This window comes from Mobula birostris, chromosome 17, assembly GCF_030028105.1.
Source record: "Mobula birostris isolate sMobBir1 chromosome 17, sMobBir1.hap1, whole genome shotgun sequence".
NCBI lineage: Eukaryota > Metazoa > Chordata > Chondrichthyes > Myliobatiformes > Myliobatidae > Mobula > Mobula birostris.
Window position 1 is genome coordinate 13,857,393 of NC_092386.1, and position 12,455 is coordinate 13,869,847.

Consider the following 12,455-nt stretch of genomic DNA (forward strand, 5'->3'; position numbering starts at 1 on the left):
TTTAAGAAACTCCTAGAGAGGCACATGGATGAAAGAGAATAGAGGCACGTGGGGGAAGGTTCAGATTGATCTTGGAGTAGGTTAAAGTTCAAAGTTAATTTAGAAACATAGAAAACCCACAGCACAATACAGGCCCTTCAGCCCACAATTTTGTCCCCAACATGTACTTACTTTAGAAATTACCTAGAGTTACCCAGAGCCCTCTATTTTTCTAAGCTCCATGTACCTATCCAGGACTCTCTTAAAAGATGCTATTGTAACCGCCTCCACCACCGTTGCCGGCAGCGCATTCCATGCACTCACCACTCTCTATGTAAAAAAACTTACCCCTGGCATCCCCTCTATACCTGCTTCCAAGCACCTTAAAGCTATGTCCTCTCACGTTAGCCATTTCAGCCCTTGGATATAACCTCTGAGTATCCATTTGATCAATGCTTCTCAACATCTTATTCACCTCTATCAGGTCACCTCTCATCCTCCACTGCTCCAAGGAGAAAAGGCCATGTTCACTCAATCTATTCTTATAAGGCATGCTCCCTAATCCAGGCAACATCCTTGTAAATCTCCCCTGCACCCTTTCCACATCCTTCCTGTAGTGAGGTGACCAGAACTGAGCACAGTACTCCAAATCCAAATGGGGTCTGACCAGGGTCCTGTATAGCTGTAACATTACCTCTTGGTTCTTAAACTCAATCCCACCTTTGGTGAAGGCCAATGGACCATATGCCTTCTTAACCACAGGGTCAACCTGCACAGCAGCTTTGAGTATCTTATGGACATGGACCCCAAGATCCCTCTGATCTTCCACATTGCCAAGAGTCTTACTATTAATACTATATTCAGCCATCATATTTGACCTGTTAGAGTGGATTTCTTTTTGTGTAGATGATTTGTTTACACTTAAATGACTTTGGCCACCAGACTTCTATTTTAACTGTTTCACAAAGGACTGTGGATTGAGTCCACCACAATGGGCTTCCTAAAAGGTGTGAATACCAGATACTTCTGGTTGTTTGACCTGATAATGTAGTTTCAAAGGCAGTATCACCACACCTATACATTATAAAGATTAATTGTATTAATTGTCTTCTGTGTTAGCACAGGAAATGCCAAATAAATGTATCGTAGACTTAATTTACATTCCTAAAGGCTGTAGATACCAACCCAGACATGTGGTGTCGGGAGGAAAGGATGGTGTGAGATTTTGTATGTAGCTTCAATAGGAAGCATTGGCTATGCATTGTTTGTAACTTTTTAAGTAGCGATTGCCTTTGTGCTTAGCATATAAATATTGAGCACACATTTAGCTAGCAGACCTTTCTGCGGAAAGCGTCTCCGTCTGTAAAATGCCTACTGTACCTTGTTGTGTCGAATAAAGAAGCTGCTTGGTATCTACCAGTGACTCTGTCTCTCCGGTGATTTCATCCACGCTACAACATGACCTACCAACATGAACCACCTCACACTTATCTGGGTTGAACTCCATCTGCCACTTCTCAGCCCGGTTTTGCATCCTATCAATGTGCTCTGACAACCCTCCACACTATCCACAACACCCCCAACCTTTGTGTCATCAGCAAATTTACTAACCCATCCCTCCACTTCCTCATCCAGGTCATTAATAAAAATCACGAAGAGAAGAGGTCCCAGAACAGATTCCTGAGGCGCACCATTAAGGTTAAGGATCCCTAAAGGAACTCTGATCACAATATGATCAAGTTCACTTTGAAATTTGAGAAGGAAAAACTAAATTCCAATGTGTCTGTATTTTAGTGGAATAAAGCAAATTACAATGGCATAAGAGGGGAACTGGCCACGGTTGACTGGAAAGAGACACTAGAAGGAAGGACAGCAGAACAGCAAAGGCTGGAGTTTCTGCAAAAAATGAGGGAAGTGCAAGACAGATATATTCCAAATAAGAAGAAATTTTTGAATGGAAGAAGGACACTACTGTGGCTGACAAGTGAAGTCCCAGAGCCAAAGTAAAAGCAAAAAGAGAGGACATACAAGGAAGCCAAAGCTAGTGGGAAGATGGAGGATTGGGAAGTTTTTAAAAAACTTCTAGAAGGAATCTAAGAAGGTCATTAGGAAGGAAAAGATGAATTATGAAAGCAAGCTGGTGGCTAATATCAAACAAGATACTAAAAGCTTTTTTAAGTATATAAAGGGTGAAAAAGAGAGTTGAGGGTTGATATTGGACCAATAGAAAATGCTGCTGGAGATATTGTAATGAGAGATGCAGAGTTGGCAGAGGAACTGAATTCATATTTTGCATCAGTCTTCACAAGTGGAAGACATCTATAGTATACCAGACATTCAAGAGTGTCAGGGAAGTGAAGTATGTGGAGTCAAAATTACAATTGAGAGGGTGCTCAGAAAGCTTAATGGTCTGAGGGTGGATAAATCTCCTGGACCTGATGGAATGCACTCTTGGGTTCTGAAGGAAGTAGCTGGAGAGATTACAGAGGCATTAACAATGATCTTTCAAGAATTGATAGATTCTGGCATTGTACCGGATGACTGGAAAATTGCAAATGTTACTCCGCTGTTCAAGAAGGGTGGGAGGCAGCAGAAAGGAAACTATATAGACATGTTAGCCTGACATCAGTGGTTGCGAAGTTGTTGGAATCGATTGTTAGGAGTACCTGGAGGCACATGACAAGATAGGCCAAAGCCAGCATGGTTTCCTGAAAGGAAAATCCAGCCTGACTAACCTACTGCAATTTTTTGAGGAAATTACAAGTAGGGTAGACAAAGGAGATGCAGTAGATGTGGCGTACTTGGATTTTCAGAAGGTCTTTGATAAGGTGCCACAGATGAGGCTGCTTAGCAAGATAAGATCCCATGGAATTACAGGGGAGTTACTAGCATTGGTGGAGTATTGGCTGATTGGCAGAAAACAGAGACTAGGAATAAAGGGATCCTATTCTGGCTGGCTGCCAGTTACCAGTGGAGTTCCACAGGGTTCGGTGTTGAGACTGCTGCTTTTTATGATGTATGTCAATGATTTGGACTATGGGATTAACGAATTTGTAGCTAAATTTGCCAATGGTACAAAGATGGGTGAAGGAGCAGGTAGTGTTGAAACAGAGAGACTTGGATAATTTATGGGAATGGGCAAAGTAGTAAATGAAATACAATGTTGGAAAGTGTATGTCATGCACTTTGATGGAAGAAATAAACGGGCAGACTATTATTTATATGGGGAGAGAATTCAAAATGCAGAGATGCAAAGGGACTTGGGAGTCCTTGTGCAGGATACCCTAAAGGTTAACATCCAGGTGGAGTCGGTGGTGAAGAAGGCGAATGTAATCTTGGCATTCATTTCTAGAGGTATAGAATATAAGAGCAGGGATGTGATATTGAGGCTCTATAAAGCACTCGTGAGACCACACTTGGAGTATTGTGCGCAGTTTTGGGTTCCTTATTTTAGAAAGGATGTACTGGCATTGGAGAGGGTTCAGAGAAGATTCACGAGAATGATTCCAGGAATGAAAGGGTTACCATATGAGAAACATCTGGCAGCTCTTGGGCTGTATTAGAGTTCAGGAGAATGGGGCGGGGGGGAACTTATTGAAACATTCCGAATGTTGAAAGGCCTGAAAAGATTAGCTATGGCAAAGTTATTTCCCATAGTAGTGGAGTCCAGGACAAGAGGGCACAACTTCAGGATTGAAGGACCTCCATTTAGAACAGAGATGTGGAGAAATTACTTTAGTCAGAGGGTGGTAAATCTGCGGAATTTGTTGCCACGAGCGGCTGTGGAAGCCAAGTCATTGGGTGTATTTAAGGCAGAGATGGATAGGTTCCTGATTAGTCAGGGCATCAAAGGGTAGGGAGAGTGGGGATGACCAGAAGAATTGGATCATTAGCCCATGCTTGAATGGCGGAGGAGACTCGATGGGCTAAATGGCCTACTTCTGCTCTATATCTTATGGTCTTATGATCTGAAAGAGCATTGCCTGTGTGGTGACAATCTCAAATAATGGATGTTGCTTCCCTGCGACAGCATTTCATGTAGATATGCTCAATAGCTGTGTTACTTCTGATGTACTAGGCCAAATTCACTCACCTTTTGTAGGATTTTCCATTCAAAGGACTGGTGTTTCCATACCAGGCTAGCAGTGAGTGGAAGCATTGGAGGTGAGGAACCAGTATCTCGCAGTGGAGTTTTGTGTACATTTCTGGTCACGTACCTACAGGAACGATATCAATAAGGTTGAAAGAGTGCAGAGAAAATTTACAAGCATGTTACCAGGACTTGAGAACCTGAGTTATAGGGAAAGGTTGAATAGGTAAGGATTTTATTCCCTGGAGTGTAGGAGAATGAGGGGACATTAAAAATAGAGGCATACAAAATTATGAGGGGTACAGATAGGGTAAATGCAAGCAGGCTTTTTTCCACTGAAATTGTTGAAATGGGAACTAGAGTTCATAGGTTAAGAGTAAAAGGTGTAATATTTAAGGGGAACCTCTTTACTCAGAAGGTGGTATGAGTGTGGAAAGAACTGCCAGTGGAAGTGGTGGGTGCATTTCAGTTGCCCCATCGATGAGAAGTTTGGATACATACTTGGATGGGAGGGGTATGGAGGGCTATGGCCCAGGTGTGGGTCGATGGGACTAGGCAATAACAATTCGACATGGTCTAGATGGGCCGAAAGACCTATTTCTGTGCTGTAGTGCTCTATGACTCTAAGGAGGTGAGGCTGTGATATCAGGCCTTGGAGGATGTAACAGACGAGACTGACTCTTACTAAAAAAATACCTAGTTGATTTTGGGCTTGAGTTTATTGTTTGTGTACTTTATTACTCCTCTTTTTTCCAGGCTTCTAAAGAATAATGCATCACCAAGTTCTCAGGAAGTGGAGGATAACTTCGATGGCAATGTTTGCAGATGTACAGGTTTGTAGAGAGTTCAGTGTCCGGTCATGTGGCCTGTTCAACTGGCCAGTTAGAAGAAAGCAATTCATAGAGTTTCATTGACTTCAACATTTTTAATTTTCTGCGACTGCTTCACGTGATGTGGCATAGATCAGACTGACCTCTCTGACAGCCCTCGGCAGCTGATGGTAGCTGTGATCATTGTGTGCAGCTTTGCCCTTAAATTGACATTTTTATGTTGTAAAATTAATTCGCAAACATCTCTCCAAATGTGCAATCACTTACGTTCAAAGTAAGTTTTCATCATTACTGGAGGAAATTACCTTTCCTTCTTTTTCAATCTTTTTTATCGAGTTTCAAATTGATAAACATAACAATGATAATGATACAAAGAGATTGGGATTACATTAATAATGGTTAACATATATAGACACAGACTTCGAGTAACATATTTAATTTAAGCCTCCCAATCTCTAAAGAACGGAACATGAAAAAGATTCAAAAAAAAGTTTTTACCCCCTACACTAAAAAAAAACAAAACAAAACAAAGCAAAACAGAAACTGGGCTGCCATATTTCATCGGTTAGAATCATTATTTGTCAATAACTCTGTTTCTTTATAGAAATTTCCTTTCTGTATGGATATACTTAAGGTGATGTGTATAAGATGATGAGAGGCATTGATCGTGTGGGTAGTCAGAGGCTTTTTCCCAGGACAGAAATGGCTAACACGAGAGGGCACAGTTTTAAGGTGCTTGGAAATAGGTACAGAGGACATGTCAGGGGTAAATTTTTTACGCAGAGAGTGGTGAGTGCGTGGAATGGGCTGCCAGCAACGGTGGTGGAGGCGGATACGATGGGGTCTTTTAAGAGACTTCTGGGCAGGTACATGGAGCTCAGAAAAATAGAGGGCTATGGGTAACCATAGGTAATTTCTAAGGACATGTTCGGCACAGCTTTGTGGGCCAGAGGGCCTGTAGGTTTTCAATGTTTTAATACTTAATGTGTTTAGTTGCTGTGAAGTATTCAGAGCAGGTAGATAGGTCTTTACAGCATCGTGGGCTGAAGGGCCCGTACCGTACTGTAATGTTCTATGTTTTTGTCTATATCTGGAAGTTTATAAAATAGGTGTACATAGGATAGAAACCAACATCTTTTTCCCAGCATCAAATAATCTAATACGTTTACTGTGGGGGGTGTGGGGGAGTGGCGGGGGGAGGATTTAAAGGAGATGTGAGAGGGAAGTCTTTTGTTTCACAAAGAGTGGTGGGTTTCTGGGGTTGGTGGAAGAAAAAGATATGACAAAGAGTTCAAGAGGCTGTTAGATTGACACGTGTATGTGCAGAGAATGGAAGGATATGGACCACGTGCAAACTGAAGGGATTAGATGTCATAGCATAATTAGTACAGCATGACATTGTGGGCCAAAGGGCCTGTCCCTGTACTGTACATGTGAAACTTACAATGAGCTGCAATACCCAGTGATTTATGATTCAATACTTGTTTCTTTCATTCATATATTTTGCTTCCCCTTGCTTTACCACACCTTTTTCAGCCGTGCCACACATTCAAAATCAAAGTAACGTTTATTGTCATTTGCATAAGTCCATGTCTGCATAGCATCTCACAGTACTTGCAGCAGCATCAGCATCACTGGAACATGGCATCATATAAGCAGAATTCACAAGATAAACACAGATTATACACAATTTTTACAAGAAAATAAAATTAGAACAAATTAATTAATTTTAGTGCAAGTTGGTCAAGATAACAGCTTATTCTCCATATTGTCCTGCCTTGGCTTGCACCCTGGCTGAAGTATCAGATAGGCAGCTAGGTCTTACTGTCCATGGTGACCCTAACCAATGGAGGGTCTCAGGTCAGGGTATTACTAGTGGTGAGGCAAGGAGGGAAATATCTGTCATGTGTTAGGCCGAGTCCACTACTCTCTGCAGCTTCTTGTGTACCTGAACATTTGAATTGGTATACCAAATCATGATGTCCTCAACAGTAGAAGTTTGTTAGTGTGTGATGACGAGCTAAACCACCTTAACCTACAAAAATAAAGGCACTGGCTGGCTTTCTTGATGCATCTATATGCAATATATGATATTGCATCTTTGACTACCGTGAGGTGATAGAAATCATTTTTTATCAACAGAGGAAAAGAATGTCCCTTTAGAGAGGAGAAATCTGTGGAAATCATTGCCACAGACAGTTGTTGAGGCCATCATTGTGTATGTTTAATGTGAACCTTGGTAGGTTCTTAATTAGTAAGGATGTCCAAGTTTATGGGAAGAAGTTAGGAGAATGGGGTTGAGAGGGATATTAAAGCAACCATGATGGAATGATGGAACAAAGCTTAATTCTGCTCTCCTGTCTTTTGTTCGTATTTGTCTCACGATTATGGCTAATTGAGAAGTTGCATAATTAGAACAATTTTCAGATTGTCATAGTATTTATTATCTTAAGTATGTCATCATTAAATAAATTAGTGACAAATTCTAAAATGGGAGAGGAAAGGAGGGGAGTAGAACCTTGTACTGCTTAAAATATGCACCATTTTATTTTTCCTTTTACTACTGCTATGAAATTATTGGCCCATGGATTCCAACTAGACTTTATCCTTCAGTGGGTTTCTATATCAATGATCAATGATCTGGATGATAATGTGGTAAATTGGATCAGCAAATTTGCTGATGATACAAAGATTGGAGGTGTAGTGGACAGTGAGGAAGGTTTTTAAAGCATGCAGAAGGATTTGGACCAGCTGGAAAAATGGGCTGAAAAATGGCAGATGGAGTTTAATATAGACAAGTGTTAGGTATTGCACTTTGGAAGGACAAACCATGGTAGAACATACAAGGTAAATGGTAAGGCACTGAGGAGTGCAGTAGAACAGAGGGATCTGGGAATACAGATACAAAATTCCCTAAAAGTGGTGTCACAGGTAGACAGGGTCACAAAGAGAGCTTTTGGTACATTGGCCTTTATAAATCAAAGTATTGAGTATAAGAGTAGGAATATTATGATGAGGTTGTATAAGGCATTGGTGAGGCCGAATTTGGAGTATTGTGTACAGTTTTAGTCACCAAATTACAGGAAGAATATTAATAAGGTTGTAAGAGTGCAGAGAAGGTTTACAAGGATGTTGCCAGGACTTGAGAAACTGAGTTACAGAGAAAGGTTGAATAGGTTAGGACTTTATTCCCTGGAGTGCAGAAGAATGAGGGGAGATTTGATAGAGGTATATAAAATTATGATGGGTATAGATAGAGTGAATGCAAGCAGGCTTTTTCCATGGAGGCTAGGGGAGAAAAAATCCAGAGGACATGGGTTAAGGGTGAAGGGGGAAAAGTTTAAAGGGAACATTATGGGGGGACTTCTTCACACAGAGAGTGGTGGGAGTGTGGAATGAGCTGCCAGGTGAACTGGTAAATGCGGGCTCACTTTTAACATTTATGAAAAACTTGGACATGTACATGGATGAGAGGTGTATGGAGGGATATAGTCCAGGTGCAGGTCAGTGGGACTAGGCAGAAAAATAGTTCGGCACAGCCAAGAAGGGCCAAAAGGCCTGTTTCTGTGCTGTAATGTTCTATGGTTCTATGGGTTGAGGGAGGAGGGCTGGGATGCATCAGCTGTCAGACCCAGCTAGAGGGGACTAATCTAGAGAACCGCAGAGAGGGAAGGGTGGAGGTGGATGACTAATGGGGCCTGTCAATTAAGGCTTCAGGTGGCGTAAGGCTTCTTCAATCAGCTGGGAAAACACTTTTCACAGCCCACACAGAGAACTGACCTTGTGGAGCTAGCAACTCAGACCACCCTTTTATTACCAAGTTTCCAGAATTCCTTGTTGTGGCAAGTTAGGTGGCACGGTAGCATAATGCTGTTACAGCACCAGTGACCACATAAGTTTCTTGTGGGTGCTGTGGTTTCTTCCCACATTCCAAACATGTACGGGTTAGGGTTAGTAAATTATAGGCATGCTATGATGGTGCCAGAAGCATGGTGACACTTGCAAACTGCCCCCAGCACATCCTTGGACTGCATTAGTCATTGACACAAGCAACATGTTTCACTGTATGTTTCAATATACATGTGATAAATAAAGCTATCCTTTACTTTTGTTTTTTATCTTTAATTCGCCAGTGCAGGCCCAGTAAGCTAGACAGACCTGGTACCATGCTGTATCTCTAAAATAATATTAAAAAAGAGACCTGGACATCCAAATCTTATGTTTTCAAGTTTCAACCCTCTAATCTGACCCCAAGCTTCTACTCTCTAACGTCACTCGCACAGGTATTACTGAATAGGTTTGCTTTGGAAGGCAACAGTAGTGAAATTGTTTCCTGTGAAATCGGTTAAATGAAACTGTCAAGAAGAAAATGTAATTATCCTTTCCTTTATACATTTTTCAGTGTTGTTTTATGATACAACATGCAACTGAGTTTGAAATCATGAGAACCTTCATCAGGTCTATAATACAAAAGAACAAAAAAATCCTTAAACCTCATTTATCCTTCCCACTTTTTAGTGAGATTATGACGGATTGCAAGACTTAAAGCAATAGTGAAACTTTCAGGCAAGGGACTAAATATGTAACAATCCTAATATGCAAACTTCCCACTGGCCCAGTGAATGCCTTATATTGGTCAGAGTCTGTGGATTTCCCATTGGCCTAATTAGCGCTGCAGAACTTGATTTAATGCAACTCATGCTCATGCCCAAAGGGGAGGATGTTGTTATTTTTGTCGACTTAACTGTCCCAGTTGGATGTGGAAGATTATTCAAGGCATCATGATCAACAATCAGAAGGATCCAAAAATAGCGATGTAGGTAGAAATACAACTGTTTGGATCAAACTATTGATTTTTAACTTACAAGTTTATTTTCTTCTGGTTGTTAACTTGGAATCCAAATGTGCTCAATATCCAATGTGAAATGTAGTGGCAATTCATTTTACCAACTCGCTGTTGGTTATGTTTTGTAACTCCAGACACTAAATGAAAAAAAATACAGAAGCCGGGAGATGTTAGTCCCTTAGTTTTTCTTTCGTGAGGCGCTCCCATATGATGTAGTGGTGTAATGATGTATGCCATTCACGTACCTCTTACATATAGCACATAATGAATTATGTAAACAAAAACTGCTTAATCAAATAATATATTTACAATACTCATGTATTACTGAAATATTGAATACACTACAGCTGCTTCTCTCTTATCTCTAGGGTATCGTACTATTTTAGATGCCATGAAGTCCTTTGTAAATGATTCTGACAGAAAGCAAAAAGGATTCTTCATTGATATTGAGGTAAAATCCAAAGCACTGATACTCATTTTCATTTTGAGATGTTTATGTTGTGATGTTACCAGTTTTTAAAGTAGTTTCCCATATCTGGGGATTTTGGAGTTAATATGGTATTATACTGTACAAAGTATTGATATGTTGACTGCTTCTGGAATAAAAATATGCTTTTATTTTGTATTTTTGTGTTTTAAGGATTTGAAGACTTGTCCTAAGACAAAACAACTGTGTAAGCAAACCTACATGAACAAAATTGCACCTTGGACTGATCAAGCAAAGAGCACAGCCAACTTACTTTTCTCAAAGAATAATATAAGTTGGTACCAGCCGACTGCACTAACAGAATTGTATCTGTTATTGAAAGAGCATTCCAGGGAAGCCATCAAACTTGTACGGGGAGATACTGCTAAAGGTACTACAAGGACACAAATTGTACAGTTGCAAAACACTGGTTCTGTCTTTAGAATCAAGCTTAATATCACCAGTATATGTCATCATTTTTTTTGCGATAGCAGTAAAGTGCAGTACATAAAAAACTATAAATTGCAATAAGAAATGTATATGAAATTAAATAAGTAATATAAAAAGAGAGTAAAAAAATATCGAGGTAGTATATGTACATGAGTTCGTTGTCCATTCTGAAATCTGTTGGTGGTGTGGAAGAAGCTGTTCCTAAAGCATTGAGTGTGTGTCTTGAGGCTCCTGTACCACCTCCCCGATTGTAGCAATGAGAAGAGGGCATGTCCTGGGTGATGTATTTTCTAAATGACGGATGATGACTTTTTGAGGCATCGCCTTTTAAAGATGTCCTCCATGCTGGGGTGGCTAGTGCCAGTGATAGAGTTGGCTGAGTTTGCAAGTTTACATTTCATAATTTACTGGCTCAAAGAAAAATATACTGTAGACAAGATATCAGTGAGAGCTTATTTGCCCATAGGTATATTTTTAGTAAATTTCTCCTCTGTCCTTACAAAAAAAAAGTAGGAGGCCATTTGGACCACTGAGTTGATGCCAGCTCTCAGAGTATTCACATCAGCCCCCTTTCTCCACTTATTTCTGTGAAACTGATTCTATTTTACATCCTGTCATCACCTCTCTGGTACTCCTGCCACTCACCAGTAGGGAGCGTCAAGAATCAGAGAGCACAGACTCAGAAAAGAAGGAAGTATATTTAGAACAGAGATGAGGAGGAACTTCTTCAGGTACAGGGTGGTGAATCTGCGACATTCATTGCGACAGTTAGCCACGGAGACCAAGTCATTGGGTGTATTTAAAGCTGAGATTGATAGGTTCTTGGTTAGTAATGTTTTCAAATCTTGTGTGGAGAAGGCAAAAGAATGGAACGAAAAGGAAAATAAATCAACCATGGTCAAATGGCAGAGCAGACTGGATGGACTGAATGGCCTAATTCTGCTGCTGTGTCTTATGGTCTTATTAGAACCAACACAAGAGGCAATTTACAGTAACCCATTAAGCTACAAGTCAGCACATTATTGGGAGAAAACTAGAGTAAATGTTGAAGACCTATATGGTCGTAGGGAGAATGTGGAAATTGCACACAGACAGAACTGGAAGTGCTGAGGCAGTGAGGCAATATCAGACCTCTTATTTCACCGGGCATGGGTTGACAATTTCTCCTCACCACAGCCCAGCCCAACCCATCACCAATCCCCACAGGCAGTAAAAACCATTTGTTTTACATAACTTAAAATTGTTACAGGAATGAACCACATAAAGTATATGTATATGAGCAAACACACAAAAATGCTGGAGGAGCTCAGTACATCAGGCAGCATCCATGGAGGGAAATATATATTTGACGTTTCAGGCTGAGACCCAGTGTCAGGGCTGGAAAAGGAGTATGAATTAAGAAATTGGGAGGTGGTAGGTCAAAGCGATAAGGGGCTGAAGGAACAGAAAAGGAGATTGGACCATGGGAGAAAGGGAAGGAGAAGAGTGATGGGCAAGTGAGAAGTAAAGAGGTGAGAGAGGAAGCCAGAATGGGAAATGGAAAAAGTGGGAAAGAAGGAAGGGGAAAAGGGAGTATAAATTACTAGAAGTTAGAAAAATTGCTGTTCACGCCATCAGATTCAAAGTGTTATCAAAGTACGTGTATGTCACCATCATTGAGTTGTAGTGAGTGACCTATGCTGATGGTTGTAGGATAATAACTGCTCCTGTACCTCTCTCCCAATGGCAGTAATAAGAAGAGGGTGTGACCTGAATGCTGAAGGTCCTTGATAATGAATGGATCCTTCCCCTGCC

The 12,455-nt window shown here is 40.8% G+C and overlaps 1 protein-coding gene across 8 annotated transcripts in view; it reads left to right on the forward strand.

Moving 5' to 3' along the window:
• Positions 1-12,455, forward strand: part of LOC140211509 (xanthine dehydrogenase-like) — a 134,422-nt gene that overhangs the window by 36,884 nt on the left and 85,083 nt on the right. For all 8 annotated transcript variants that reach the window (XR_011889496.1, XR_011889493.1, XR_011889492.1 and 5 more), the window contains exons 5-7: positions 4,826-4,902; positions 10,114-10,196; positions 10,386-10,602. Coding sequence is in view for 3 of the 8 variants with exons in the window: in XM_072281284.1 (XP_072137385.1) it covers positions 4,826-4,902; positions 10,114-10,196; positions 10,386-10,602 (377 nt within the window). In the remaining 5 variants the exon portion in view is untranslated. The remainder of the gene's footprint in view (positions 1-4,825; positions 4,903-10,113; positions 10,197-10,385; positions 10,603-12,455) is intronic.